The following is a 16,122-nucleotide window of genomic DNA, read 5'->3' as shown; positions in this document are numbered from 1 at the left end:
AAAAACTGTACAATTTTATATTAGTGTTTAAAACTCACCCATGATGAGATTATAACCTCTGTGCCTATTAACTTCCCTGGTTTATTTGGTCAATATAAGTGTTAATTATACTTGCATATGTAGTAACACAGTCAGTGACCTATAGTTGAAGATCTTTCCTTTAACTGGTATCTCTTAAAGTTAGAATTTTTCTGTTTAAATTTTTAAGAGATAAACCTATACACTTTCTCCACATTTTTATCCTCTTTTAATCAGCTTCTAAATGTCAGCAGAATAGCCTATAGATTTATAATTTAAATTTAAATTATATAAATTTATAAGTTAAAAATTGGCTTTAGAAATTTGACATTCTCATTCACTCTTAATCCAGTATGGTGCAATTCAAAGATACAGTATATATTCACTTTAAAAAATAAAAGAGAGTTCTGTTCAAATTAACACAGACGATTTACCCACAGTTACAATTATTTACTGAAAATACTGGTTTTCATAATAACCCAGTTCTTCTAAATTGTTTGTTTCGTGACCACTATAAATGGGATAGCATTTATATGGTTCATTAAAATTTCTCAAGAACCATAGCTATAATGAGAAATAATTAGAACAGAGACAAGGACATCCTGGTATGATTTACTTACCAGTGAGGTCTATTTCACATTTGTGTAAACCTACATAAACCATTTACTTTTCAGATAGGTTATTTCATCTTTATTGCTAATAGTCATGATTTTTTCTTCCCTGACTCTTGGTTCTTTTGCATCAACTACTTTGACCCAGAACTCATCCTCCCATATGAAGTATGTGAAGTTTGTCACCCACATCCTCTATTTCCACTCTCAACTGTTTTTCCTCTCTCCCCATATCACAGACCCCTTCTTAGAAGGTGGAGGATACTGATAAAGTATTCCCCAGACCGAGAAGGCACTTTAAGACCAAAAAACAGAGCAATATGTTTACACCCCATATGTTTACAAAGAGTTTTATTCAGGGTAACTTCCTGACAGGGGTATCTGGCAGATGGATGATCCAGGTTGTAGGCAACCATTCTCTGCCCCATCCTCCACCTCTATTCTCTGCCCTGTTTGGACCTCAAGCCACAGCTTTTATAAAGGTAGGGAGACAGTGGTGAGGTCCTGGGGTAGTTCTCCAAAGGGGCACCATCTGTGCACCAGAGGCTCACTACTAGTTATCTAAAGTGGATCCTTTAAGGTAGGATCTGAACAAGACTTCCTGCATTCTGGTCAAGGCACCCGTTACCCTCCAGGGGCCTGGAACGCGTACCAAAGAGGCAGGTCGTTGCATGGGCAGGGACAAGCTGCAGGGCCAGAGATGGAGTCAGTGTTTCTGCACTCCCACACCCCTGATTGCTGCTTCTCGGCTACTCGTGGTCCCCATCAAAGTAACCCCATCCTCCACCTCAAGTGAGGCCTCTCAGTGACTAAGGTCCTGATGGTTCATGAATGCCTCCCTACCAGCTATGATAAGAGGTTATACAGATTCCGTATCTGAATGTCTTGCTAAGTAACGGCAAAACTAAGAGCAAACAAATGCTACTATTTGTTTTCATATATTCATTTTACTATGGATTTTTAAAGGGTGAGCACAAAGGAATTTTAGGAAAATAAGTCACAGAAGATGTAGCTGAAAGCAAAGCAAATTTCTCGTGTCTTTTTTTATAAACAAGCCCAACCCTAGGGAAGCCCAAATTCCTAGGGAAGTACAAGGAGTACAGCCCAGTGGATATGGCCTCCACTTGGAATACTCAGAGCTGGGGCCTGAAAAGCTATGTGATTCTAAAGGTGCCAGTTGGGGCACCTGGGGCACTCAGCCGGTTAGGCATCTGACTTCAGCTCAGGTCATGATCTTGTCGTTTGTGGCTTCGAGCCCTGCATCTGGCTCTGTGCTGGTGGCTCTGGGCTGACAGCTCAGGGCCTGGAGCCTGCTTCGGATTCTTCTCTCTCTGCCCCTCCCCTGTTTACACTCTGTCTCTCAAAAATGAATAAACATTTAAAAAAATTAAAAAAAAGAAAACAAAGGTGCCAGTTTACCCTACTGTTGGGACTCTGCTTCCTCATCTGGAACACGAAGCGCTCCTTAAGGTCCTTTCATTCCGAAAAATGTTTTAGTCTCAGTATCATAAATACTGTCTAGCAAGAGCCTAGGCTAAAACCAAAAATGTTGTTTAAAATAAGTAATACTTGTGTCAATAAAAAAATAATGTTTTAGTTAATTAATGTGTAACTAATTACTATTTAAATAAATCCCACATCCTTTGGTCATTTCTTCTCAAAGGCAATCACATACATTCCCTAGGATATGCAATTCTCCCCTTCACATAAACTACTGCTGTTGGTTCCTTCTGTGTATATATATGAACAAGTTATTTTTAAAAATGCCAAGCCAGACACACCAAAGCAAAGACAAAGAAAAGAAAAACGACAGTGGTATTTATCAAATCAATTCAAATGTTTTCATTTTTAAACCCTGTGATCATGCCTCCTCATATATATCTAACTCTTGGTAATCAACAGCATAATAAATATCTCACTTATCAAAAGGTCACTTATTTAACCACCTCAACAACCTAAAACCTAGCCTAAAACCAGAAAGTATTAAAAAAGCAAAAAACAAAAAACCTCTATGCTGTCAAAATAGAAAGCCACAGTTCACACTCTAAAGTTCACATACTTGTAAGAGAAACCCTCGTTCTGAGTACTTACTTTCGTCTTAATCACAAGCTAAGACTCAGTTAGCTGGGTTTCCTACCCACCACAGACAGGAAACAGATACACACAACAAACCGCAGGAGGTAGGCACATGACAGCAGCATTACTGTGGGCAACATGGAGAGAAAGAAAAAAAACTCTACAAAGAAGACATAAAAGTATTTTTAAAGAATCAAGGAACAATCTAGGGTCATTCGGTATAGGAACAAATAACTCTACATTCCTTAAAAACTCCTATAGTATTGCTATACTATAGCAAAGTAGGATAACTCATGTTTGTGATAATATCCTAAGCAATCAGAAGTTTATAATTTTTTTAAGTTTATTTATTTATTTTGAGAGAGAGAGAGAGAGAGAGAGAGAGAGAGAGAGTGTATGCCCAAGTGGGGGAGGAACAGAGAGAGAGCAAGAGAGAGAGGATCCCAAGTAGGCTCCACACTGTCAGCACAGAGCCCGATGTGGGGCCCGAACCCACAAACCATGAGATAATGACCCAAGCTGAAATCAAGAGTCAGATGCTTGACTGAATGAACCACCCAGGTGCCCCATCAATCAGAAGTTTGATTCACGTTTAGTACCTTCTCTTTAAGAAGGCAGGAAATGTGTAATACATTTTAGAAAATTTCATATCAAAAAAAATGTTTGAAATTTAACAAGGGTTGGCAGTTGATGAATTAAGTCTGAATTAACAAGAAATTCACAAGAACACCATGGATAAATTAAATATTAGTGTAGTGATTTTCCAAAGAAACCATAGTGACTTTGAAATTAATTCATAATTAATCCCCCAAACACATTTTAGTCTTAATTTCAATATTTATCACCACCATCCCTAACCCCCCAAATATTAATTAAACCATAATAAATTTCTATTTTTGTAGGTAAAAGATGGTCAAACATCAACAATTTCACAGTTCAACCTAAAATCTTTTCCAAAATTATTAATAATAAAACAAAGTGGTTTGCATTTCATCTTTTCTATCTCAAGCCTACCCTCTATCAGAAAAAGCTAATTATTAAGTAATAAAGACCCAAAATCCAACCAAAATGAAAATGAGTCCACAGTCACCCCCTATGACATTTTCTTTCTACTCCTCAAAAACAACAATCTTATTTATGCCTGAAAATCTCAACTCCACAAACACACACAGCTCCAAAAATATCCGATAGGTCTGGGCTTAAGCACTATAGTTTTTCATAGACACCACAGTTGAACATAATACTGAAATGTGTGCATGCATACCTGTTATGTTCATTTATAAATATTTAAAAAATAAAATATGCTTCACAACTAATTGTCAGAGCAGTTAAGTATGATCCAAATAAATATAATGAACACTTAAGGGTGTGTGTTTGTATGTGTGTGTGTGTGTGTGTGTGTGTGTGTGTGTGTGTGTGTGTTTTAATGTTTATTTATTTTAAGAGACAGAGAGAGAGAGAGCACGAGGAGAGGAGGGTCGGGGGGGGGGGGGGGGGTTGGGCAGAGAGAATCCCAAGCAGGCTCCATACTGTCAGTGCAGAGCCCAACATGGGGCTCAATCCCATAAACCGTGAGATCATGACCTGAGTTGAAATCAAGAGTCAGACGCACAACCAACTGAGCCACCCAGGCGCCCCATGGACACTCAAGGTTTTTAGTTATATAAAGTAAGTTGGGATTCAGTCTGCTTTCAGATTCAAAATATTGTATTTTGATTTTCCTCAAAACAAGGAACACCTATATTGGACAAACTAGAATAAGGAATAATTTATCAATGGGGGGAAAAAAGCTATTTCTAATCTTGCCAGTGTTGTTATGCCAATATAGGATATAACAAAGTTATCCTAGGATGTGCAAAAAAGTTTCCTTATGAGTTTCTTCCTTCCCTGTGCCCAGCTAGCATCTTTCTAGGTTCAAGTCTACACGTACTGCATTTTGGGAGAGTATGTGTCCAAACACAAGGAGTTCCCACAATGACCTCCTGGCTCCCATCTCCACGTTGACCCTATTCCAAATGTCAACTGCTCTCTAACTCAGAATTGCCTCCATATGTGTGCCTCTACAAGTATGAATCCCCTGACATGATATAAATACAAAATATTATCTCCCACAAATTAAATAATGCTAGCAATATGGGTGCATTCAAGAATGGACAGTTGCTTACATAATCAGACAGAACCCTGAGAAATTTCAGTCCTTTAAGAATCCAAACTGAGGGACATCTACCAGCAAAAGCTATGTGCAGCTTTGATAACTGTCATCAAGCTTATTTCATGTATCTTTTCTAAAAATGCTAAATTTATTACACAGAAGGTATAAGCCAAATGACACAATTTTGTTTTTTTCTTAAAATATATGCTAAAAGCATAGAATACTCAAAATCACAAAGACAGAATACCCTAACACAATAAATAACAAAGGGCTCAATCATATGAGAATACTCCTCTTAGCTACAAAAACCTAAAAGGCGGGTTGGGGGACTGCGGGGGGCGGAGAGACAACAAAAAAGTTCAGGACAAAAGATTCATATAAATCCTGAAAATGTCTGTTAAATGATGTAATTTTTATAGCTTTCCATAAAACTACATGGTTTTAACACATCAATAAAAGCAAACTCCTAAAGCAGAGACATACATTGTTATTAATGATTCAATGAATTCACCGTGGAAGCTAAAGCTGGCGGGGCCAGCCAGGACTTCAGGTTTTCTCTTGCTCCCGCTGTGTTTTGCGCAGTGTGTCATCACTGTAACTGACTAGCAAAGTGAAGGTGGCTGCTGGCGCCTTTTTGAGGTTGGGCCAATTAAACTCTGTAGCCTCTCACACTGGCAATGTTTACTGGCTAGCTCCTGAACACTAAAGGTGCCAAATCAGATTTTCTCCTCACTGACTTCCTTCACTTCTTATCAAGTCTATCCACCGTTCCCAGCTTCGCGAATGTTCCCGGAAGTAGCTTTCTATAGATGACCATTCCTTACCAATCTTACAGAATCAAAAATATTTAAGGCTAAAGGGAACAAAGATTTACTCTGGGGGTTTACAACCACGGTGTTGCTGTACTGATGTCAGGTGATGTGTCACAAATAACTGTTAACTTTCTCTCCCCTTTTTTTCAATTGGGGCGAAATGTATATAATACAAAATTAACCATTTTAAAGAGGTTTTTTTTTTATTTTAGAGAGAGACAAAGACAGAGACAGAGACAGAGCATGAGCATGAGCATGAGCAGGGGAGAGTGGCAGAGGGAGAGAGAGAGAGAATCTCAAACAGGTTCCATGCTCAGTGTTGAGCCTGATGCAGGGCTCTATCCCACAACCCTGGAATCATGACCTGAGCTGAAATCAAGAGTTAGACTGTCAAATAAACACTAAAAAAAAAAGGTGGTGGGGGAGGCCTGGGTGGCTCAGTCGGTTAAGCACCTGACTTCGGCTCAGGTCATGATCTCAGGTTCGTGAGTTCGAGCCCTGTGTTGGGCTCTGTGCTGACAGCTCAGAGCCTGGAGCCTGCTTCAGATTCTGTGTCTCCCTCTGTCTCTGCCCCTCCCCTACTCATGCTCACTCATTCTCCCTCTCTCTCTCTCTCTCGAAATAAATGAACATTAAAAAAAAAGAGTCAGATGCTCAACCAACTGAGCCACCCAGGCGCCCCACAAAATTAGCCATTTTAAAGGGTACAATGCAGTTGCACACAGTACATTCACAATATTGTGCAGCCACTACCTCATAACTGTGACTTTCTTTTTCTTTTTCTTTTAATGTTTATTTATTTTGAGAGAGAGAATGAGTGGGGGAGGGGCAGAAAGAAAGAGGGAGAGAGACAATCCCAAGGAGGCTCCATGCTGTCAGTGCAGAGGCCGCTGCAGGGCTCCATCTCACAAAACATGAGATCAGGACCTGAGCAGAAATCAAGAGTCAGACGCTTACTTAACCAACTGAGCCACCCAGGCACCCCTGTGACTTCATTTTTAATGGGTGCACAGTTAAGATCACCCCTTCAATGAATCACCCTCCCTCGGAGTCAATATGGTGTTCTAAGAGGGTGAGAAATGGGCAGATATAAACTTGCATGTTAGGCATCTTCAATAACTGGCAAAGTCAACCAACTGGTTGAAGATCACTGACCACCTCGTTCGATAGATGCATTACATTTTTTCAAACATTCACTCATTCAGTTATGACCCTGTAACATTCCACTGGTAGAGACGGACACACTGACAGCTACAGTGCAGGGCTATGACTGTAGCCCATACAAGTACAGTCAAAGGAGAGTGTTGCCAGCTATGCCCAGCAATGACAGAAGAATTCACGAAGGAGAAGAAGACTGAGTTAGCTCTCAGAGTCATGACCAGTGACGAAAGGAAGGTAAATTAAGGAGAGTACTACAAGGAGAAGAGATTGGAGGCAAAGAAGGAGTAAACGCAAATGCACGGCAGCCATGCCCTGATGAGCCACGGCCAGCTGCATTGTAGGATACAGTCACACCAACAGGCAAAAATGCAGTAAGCACATTTTAGGTGCGAGGCGCTCCTCGTACGCATTTTACATCATATCCTCATAGTCATACTAGGAGCTAAGTGCCATTCGCCTTCAGTAGATGAGACATCTGAGGTCTAGAGAGGTTAAGGAATGGCTACACAGCTACAAAGCGGCTGAGCGAGGCAGTCAATTCAAAGCCACGCCGTCTAGCTGCAGAGCCCATCCTCTTCATCTCTATACAGTCCACACTACAATTTCCTTTCTTCTTCTTCTTCTTCTTCTTCTTCTTCTTCTTCTTCTTCTTCTTCTTCTTCTTCTTCTAATAAAATTAGTCACTTAAGGCACAATCTTTCATGATGGAAACTAGTCGACCACAGCACACTGAAGGTCAACAAACGACTGACAGGAACAGTGAGGGGGCACCACTAAGGATCCCTGGCGGCCTCTGAACCAGTGAGCACACAAGTGGCAAGCCATACTGGAAGATCAGCAAAACTTGATTTGTTTCTTATTCTTTTAAATTAAAAAAACCCATAAAAACAGAAGTTTTCATATTTTCCTCCTAACCCAGTTATTTTCTTCCACATCCCCTAACCCAAGGTGTGTTTACCCACTTGGAAGACCTCTACTAAACAATGGAGAGACACAGCAGGGTTTTAAGGAGGTGAATAATGTGCACATGTGTGGGGGCTAACAATAACTCTAAGAGGAGTAAGAAGGAAAAACCAGAGGCAAAAAAAAGAGACCAGGAAAAGAAAAATCATTAGGATGCCATTTGCAAGACATCCAGCAAGTGATAATGAGGTGCTAACCTATAACAGTGGGGGGTCACATGTGAAAGATTAAATGACATGCCCAAGGACACAAGTCATGGGAAGTGCCAGAACAAAAACCTCGGTCTCTAGGTTGCACTGACCTGGGAATGGTGTATACAATGGATTTGCAGAAAGACCTTTATCATGAGATTTGTGAGACTTCTCTTTACACGTACTTTTGTCCACAATGTTTGATTATTTTTAAGTCTAATTTCATACTGTTACATTAAAGGGGGGGGGGCACCTGGGTGGCTCAGTCGATTAAGCGTCTGCCTTTGGCTCAGGCCAGGATCTCACAGCTCCTGAGTTCGAGCCCGGCATCGGGCTCCGTGCTAACAGCTCGGAGCCTGGAGCCTGCTTCGGATTCTGTGTCTCCCTCTCTCTCTGCCCCTCCCTCGTTCATGCATTGCCTCATTCTCTCTCTTTCTGTCTCTAATATAAATAAACATTAAAAAGAATTTTTTTTTAATATGAGACTTTTCACTTTCAAATCCAGAAACAAAATACTTTATCATAGAGAAAGTACAGGGATTTGAAATACACCCTTCTGTAAAAGGAATAAGCTATTCCAAGACACAGATTTACAGGATGGAATCCTTACAAGTGAGCTTCCAAACAAGCTTTTTAAATGAAGTGCTATGAGAGAAGTCATTTAAGAAGCCAGATTCACATTGTATTAATGTGACAAGTATAACAAGATAAATACATCATATGATTCTCAAATGACATAATTAATGTCACTTATGTGACATATTCCTATTAATGATCTTTTATTATGTGTGAACAGTAAAATAACATTAGATAAGCAATGAAAAAATCCAATCAGCAGCAGCTTTCCTGCAGGTTTTGACTGCAGTCTTATTTACACAGTGTTATCTGATACTAATCCTTGGATTTTAAAGAGCAGGAATCACTTCAGAATTGTAAACAAACATGTTTCTATGCAATGAGCATTTTAATTACTATCATTTCTGCAAGTACAAGATAAAAATAATGTGTGGTACGATAGCCTCACAGGGGAAAGTATATTTTGCCAGGCCAATAAGGTTACATTAATAAAAGGATCATGACACTGAATCAGGAGTCTGGTCCATGGCTCCTGGTAGTATGTCATTTTAACAATGAATGCCATGGATATTCTGTGGGAAGTGTGGCTGTCCCCTCCCTTCCTAACATTCTCTACAAAAGACCAGAATCAAGTGTCAAAATATTCTGGTGCTCTTTAATAATCCACTACAGTCTAGTATCTATGAATCAATTGAAATATTTTATATCTTTTCTTACATGTAAACTTACTACTACCTCTTAGAATAAGAAAGTCTAAAGATGCAAGTTTTACAAAGTAATAGTTCTTTTTCACTTTTACATCAATATTTATTGAGCAACTATATTATCCTTGACACCAAAAAAAGAGGTATGAGATATGGTTCCCAAACTCAAGGAATTTGAAGTGTAATTGAGAGGCTGGATACGAAAAGAGATTTTTTTAAAAAGATTGCTATCTCATGGTTTCATGAGTTCGAGCCCCAAGATGGATTCTGTACTGGCATCACGGAAACTGCTTCAGATTCTCTCTCTCCCCTCTCTCTCTTTCTGCTCCTTCCTCACTCATGCTGTCTCTGTCTCTCTCAAAATAAATAAATAAACTTTAAAAATTTAATTAAAAAAAAAGATTGGTATCAATAAAAGACAGCCTAGAAGAGCATAGATTCTAAATGCTCCAAGAATTCAGAGGTAGATAAAATCACTGTGTCTCTTCAAGAAGGAGAGGGAAGAAGAGCATCTTGGTGCCAGTATCCAGAAATGAGGGAGGAGAGCTATGGCTAACCTTCTTATATACTGAGATCACCTCAGCAATCAGCCTTTATCTTTCCTGGATAAACTCCCAAGTACAGTGGTGAAGAACACACATCTTGAAGTAAACAGGGCTGGTCCAATCCTGCCATGCTATGTGATTCTGGCTAAGTCATTGCATCTCTCTAAACCTGTTTCCTTCTCTGTAAAATGCAACATAGAACACCTGCCACCTCACTGAAAAAGAATTAAATGAATGGATATGAGAACAAGTAGAGATGCCTACTGGCATGAAAAAAATGGCAGCATGATATTAAATGTCATTCTTACCATGATGCAATCACAGTTGCACAGAATCTTACTTTTTAGGGAGAATTACAGGGCTCTTGGTAGGAGGTCCCCTATGCTCTGGAAGACTGGGTCCTAAGTTCCTCACTGGTTGTGAGGGTGCAACGTGATTAATCACATTTTGGTGGTTTCTTTGTGAAAAGTTTAGGAGACCATAATTGAATATTGGAGCACACATCTTGAATTTTAGTATTCAGTTTAACTCAGCAAGTAAAGAAAGAGGACTAAGGAGCTCCCCTCCATCAGGTATCCCAGCTGTATTCTCAGAGACAAAGCAGCCTAGAAGCTATGGTCATTCTCTTAGAGTTATCCCAGAATTGATAAAAGCCAGGACTGGTAGCTGACAGGACACCAGGACAGCAAGTTACCAACCAATCCTAGTCATAAAGCCCAGCTATAGACAAATGCCATTTGGGGCAGCCAGCATTCTATAGATGATCTTCCCAGCTTTGTTAAAATCACATCAATGAAGTATCACTTTTCATCTGTAGCGTAAAGGATTTTTATGAAACAGTTTGGCAAAACACATGGCATGTGACTATTCTACTACAAATGTGTTAGCAGACCCAGCCAGAAACCATGGCAATGATCTGATCATGAGAGTATTCTTGAAAGAATAAGAAAATAAACCTAATTTTTATAAAGACTTACTGTTGCCCTACCGGTTTTGAATACTGAGTATTGTCCAAAGAAGCTTCCATTTCCAATGTAGAAACATCAAGAATTGTTCTCAAGCCACCACCAAAAAATCACACAGTATTTGATGGCTCAGCTTATTTTTTAATCTTCTATGAACTCTGCAGAATTATATCTGGATCTTTATAACATGATGGTTTGGGATTATGAATACAGTGGATAAACACAACCTTCTGTTATAGCCATTTAAGCATCATAGAGTGAGTAAATACTGCAGAGTGAATCCTAACACTTGAAACAGAATCTTCCAGAGTCCAGAAATCCACCTGACTGCCAAGAATAATACTTCCGTGGTTCAAGCAATACCAGTACCCAGAGGGGTTTCCACAGACATAACTGCATGAGTTACTGCATATTGGGTAAAATAGAAAAAACAGACATTTATGAATGTATAGTTTGCAGACATCTTAAAAGTACTCATAAATATGCAATTTACAAATATAGAAGAAATGGGGGAGCACTTTCGGAATACACAGTGTCTGTTTAAATTGCTTAATTATATGGTTTCTTCTATGGTTTTCCTCAACCTGACTCTGAATTTGATTGGGGATTAGAAGGAGGTGATAACGTGGATCTCTTTTAACTAAAGTAAATGAAACCAATCTCACTGAAAGAGGCTCTACGAGAGAACTAATATATGAGAGATTCTGACTTCAGGAGGAGGTAGAAATGACTTAGTGTCAGAGATCAAAATTGCATTAATTACATATCAAAGAAAACCTTTCAATTTACCAGGCTATACTAAAGCATGGTTTGTTACATTCTCTAGCAATATAGCAAACGCACAATATCAGAGAATCATCTCCCACATGATTTCTATCTCAACTCTGGTATAAAACACGGTATCGCACATCATGCCACAAAGAAGGAGTCAGTTTGGCTAGTTCAAGTAAAACACCATCCAGCTGCTAACCGAGACAGGTCAAGGCTGGGGAGGGGCACAGCACATTCAGTTCGCTGTGCTTTCCTTTAGAAGAATGTCAATAAAAACCACGGCCAAACAAGGTATTTGGGGGGGAGGTCCTGCTATGCAGTGAACCACTGGGTTCACCTAACAGCGCCAGTCAGACAAGTTAGCAAAAGGGAACCCTAGCCAAACCTACAGCCGCCAACAACTTAAAGAAAGCTGTCTTTCTCCCTGAGCGTCCTGGGGTAGGGACCAGTCCCACATTTAGAAACGTTATTTCTGGGACCAATAGCAATTTATTTTGATAGAACCACTGGATTTTTTTTTTCTTGAGTTCTCAACAAAGGAGCCATATTAGGAAATAATCTCGCAAAAAGCAAAGTGCCCCCTCCCCCTCTTCCCCACGATCGATGCACACACGCCCGTGCACGCTGACACGCACAGACACACACCCGTGCACAATGGCCGGCGCGCGCACTCGCGCGGGCCCACGCGGCAGCCCGGGAGCCCCGCAGGCAGAAGGCCCGGGCCGGCCCCAGGCGCCGGGGCAGGAGGCCCCGCGGCCGGGCTGCCCGGGAACCAGCTGCTGGGCGGTTGTGCTGGGGATGTTCGCCCCCCAGCGGGGCCCTTGGGAAGCAGCTGCCAGAGGCTCGCAACCTATTAACCCCTTGGGGAAGTAGGTGCTGCAACACCCACCTGCAGGGACGCTGGAATGTATGGGGTGGGGGGAGGGTGCGGCCCCAAATGGCACCCCCAGAGACAGGGCGCCACCGAGTCCTTGGACTCTGGCAGCTCTTGGCTGGGTCCTCGCAAAGGTAATCGTGTCGCTGGCTTCACGGGGCTTCTAAAGCAACCGGGTGTTTCTGAGCTGTCACCCCTGAGACTCCAGGCACACCAAGAAGGAAAAACTTAAGAGGGCAGTGGACGCAGGCTAGACTTAGTAACTCGTCCCTGGGGGACTGGCGCCGAGTCCCTAAAGGGACTGAGATGCTTGGACCGGCCAGCCCAGCAAACTACAGAAGGGATGGAGGGACCCGAGGGCAACCGCCCCCAGTCACCCTTCCCTGGGTCGGGCATCAGGGCCCCGTCCCCGCTCCAGGACACTTACCTTCTTCCGGGGCTGCCATTTCATCATATTTGTACAGCCGATACGTGGAACATCAAGATGCTGGCTGGGGGCTGGGGGCAGATGCAGGGCAGCCGCGACTGCAAGTCATGCTGCCTCCCTCCCACCCCCTAATTCTTCCCCATATTCACTGCGAAGGGAAAAAGCCCAGGAGAGTCCAGTCTTTTCGCCTTCAGTTCAATGAAAAGTATCCCCACACCACGAACACACTTCCCACCGGGCTAGGAAGTCCCAGCAGCAACCAGCGTACTCCTGCCAGAGCGGGGCATTTCCCCCCCCCCCCCAGCCAAGCGCCTGCAAAAGGAGCCTGCGGCAGGGGGTCTCCAAGCCGGCTGCAGAGACCCTCCCTCAGAGAACAGACTCAGGACGAGAGCTGCTGCAGAAACGGAGCCGGGCTCCTGCCATCCAAACCCCTTTTGGCGAATTCTCCTCTTCTCAAAAAAAAAAGATTAGACAAGCAATCAAACCCTCACGCACAGCCTGGAGCAACTCCCAAAATTCTGGGTGTATTTCTCGTTTGTAAAATTTAGCAAAGAAAATTCCAAAGATCTGTAATCAGAGCTTCTTTACGCTGCTTTTTCTTCCTTCTTGGCTAACTTGGGGAAAGGATCTGCCTTTCCCGAAATGCCTACCTTCCCTGAACACTGTAAATAGGAAAACTTGGTTTGTGTGTTTAGATTTTTTTTTTTTAATTCCCAAGAACCTTAGTGGGGAAAGGCTGGAAGGAAATCCTGCAAGAACCCAACTCCACAGCTCAGTCTGCACTAATGACTTCCTTCCCTTCAGTGTGAGCACAGCCTGCCCAGCTCCAGCCACACAGAGCAAACGGTTTCTGGGTCTTAGTGCCACGACATCTGCTCCAAAGCAAAAAGTAAGCATACAGTTTGAGAGGCACCCAGCAGCTCCCAAGGAATCAGAGCCAGAAGAGACCTACAAAATCAGGAAACCATTTCAAAAGATGTATTTCAATTTGTGAGTTACATCAAGAGAAAACAAAAAAGGAATAGAAAAGGACTCTAGTCCAAAAAGCTACAAAATCTCAATGTGTGATCTGAAGAAAAAAGATTTCAGGTATGTTAAAAAATAAAAAAAAATTAATCAAGAAAAAACTCTGCTTCTCTAAATCTAGCACTAATTTCATTCATCTTCTGTAAAATGATTCCATCCTATTTAAGGAGATACATCTCCAAACGCAAGATACTATGTAATTCCACTATTATTTGTCATCCAACATGTCTATCAAGTCCTATCCCACCATGAGGCTATTCTGATAGATGGGAATATAATGGCTGGTGTAAGCTTCTAGAATACTAATGTACATAATAACAGTAACTGATGTACTATGAGTCCAAGTTCCAGCAACGTTTAACTTATTAGTCTCCGAGTTCTATATGCATTGGCAGGATTGGCTGATGTAGGTGATTCTATGCAGATTGGACACTAACCATATCTGATTATAAATGTTACTAAAATACACAAAACAGTTACCAGAAACAGGTTACTTTTGAGATCTTTTCTAAGCCTAAGAGTCTGAAATTCAATAGTGAAAGCATTACCTTTTTTATAATAATAATATTAACAATTACAGCTGAATGAATAGGTATTGTATCTTAAACCACTACTCCGTGCCAGGATCTATGCCTACATTCATTACCTGAAGCCCTGCAGGGAAGGTCTTATCGTTCCATTTTCCAAATGAGGACACTGAGATTCAGAGGGGTCACGTGCTCAACCAAGACCACAACGCACGGAAGGTGGTGGGGCTGGTATTCAGACCCACAATAATGTGATTCCAGGGCCCATGAGCTATTGACAATGTGCATCACAGCTACCTCTCATCTCAGTAGAACTATATTAAGTGCCTATGACCTAAGCACCTATTATTTGCCAGCCCTTGTTCCAGGCACTAGAAATATGAGTAGGAGGCTGTCCCTGCTCTTGAAACTACATACAGTAGTCAGCAGTCAAATAATACCAGCAAATAACACCAATACTCTGTATATGTTCTGACATACCCAAATCATTCCACACAGCTTAATGTGGTTATCCTGCTAGCATGCAAAGGTCAGTAAATTGCAAACCAAATTCATCTATCTACCCCAAAATCAGTTTCTCTTCCTAGCTTTCCTTCATCTGTCCATAGCACTGTTATCATCCCAGGATAACAAAACCTTGACATCATTCCTTATATTTAACCACCAAGTCTTTTCCCTTCTTTCTTAGACATCACTTTCAAACTCCTATTGCTGATCTCTGAAGCAAGAGCCTCACCAAACAAACATACACTAGGTACAAACATACACTAGATACAAAGCAAAATTTAGGACAGAAAGGTGTAACGATGAGTCCCTATGCTAGAGGAAGTTACAAAGAAGTTAGGACAAAACAGAGGACACATAAGAAGACAACCAGGCATTGCCTTAGTCGGTTAAACAACAAAGGACATGGTCAGCAGTTGTGCCAGGAGTTAGAGGCAGAAATCACTGTCAACAGGGATGGTCAAGGAAGGTTTCACAAAGGAATGTGAAGTAAACATTCAGAGGAGATACAACTCATTCTAGAGCCAAAGCCAAGGTGCTTACCGTGGTCAGTAATTGATCTTCAGGATCTGGACCCTTCTACCTTTCAGAACTCATCTCTTACCGCTCTCCTGCTCTATTGACCACCTCACTGTCCCAAGGGCGCACCCTTGGGACATATACTTGTTGCACCCTCTGTCTGAATCACTCTTCCTCCAGATAGCCTCTTGTTTCTCTCCCTTGGTTCCTTCAGGACTTTGTTCAAATTACCATATTAGAAAGGCTGTCTCTCACCATTCCTTCCAAAATAATAACACCATGGCCCACACGCCACTACGTTCTATCTTCCTTATTCTGCTACAATTTACTTCATAGCCCTTATGACATATATTTTATTTGTTTGCTTAATGTCTTATTCATCTCACAAGAACATAAATTCCAAGGGAGCGGGGACTATGCTCTGCTATAATACCAACACCCAGTGAAAAATACCTGACACAATAAGCGATCATTAAATATTTGTTGAATGAAAGAAAGAGAAAAGGAGAAGAGTATGAACAAAAGAGACAAGCATATATAAGATGTATTCAAGATACACAATACTGACCTGCCTAAAATATAAGGCTTAAGTATGAGAACGTTAGAAGCAGAGTCTTTGTCTTGTTCAGTTTTTGTAGTCTTCTGTGCCCCAAGTTGTACCTGGCACAGCAGAAGTGCTCAATATTTAATGGAAAAAAGA

At 41.4% G+C, this 16,122-nt stretch overlaps 1 protein-coding gene across 3 annotated transcripts in view; it reads right to left on the bottom strand.

Annotated features, from left to right (window-relative positions):
* TTC28 (tetratricopeptide repeat domain 28) overlaps positions 1 to 16,122 on the bottom strand; it is a 628,165-nt gene that overhangs the window by 408,949 nt on the left and 203,094 nt on the right. Inside the window, exon 1 of one of the 3 annotated variants that reach the window (XM_042910408.1) lies at positions 12,847 to 13,745. The exons of the other annotated variants lie outside the window; for them this stretch is intronic. Coding sequence (XP_042766342.1) covers positions 12,847 to 12,873 — 27 coding nt within the window. The 5' untranslated portion in view covers positions 12,874 to 13,745. Of the gene's footprint in view, positions 1 to 12,846; positions 13,746 to 16,122 lie in introns of those variants that run through there. 3 annotated transcript variants of the gene reach the window in all.

This window comes from Panthera leo, chromosome D3, assembly GCF_018350215.1.
Source record: "Panthera leo isolate Ple1 chromosome D3, P.leo_Ple1_pat1.1, whole genome shotgun sequence".
NCBI classification, from domain to species: Eukaryota; Metazoa; Chordata; class Mammalia; order Carnivora; family Felidae; genus Panthera; species Panthera leo.
This window is presented reverse-complemented; position numbering and strand designations above follow the sequence as displayed.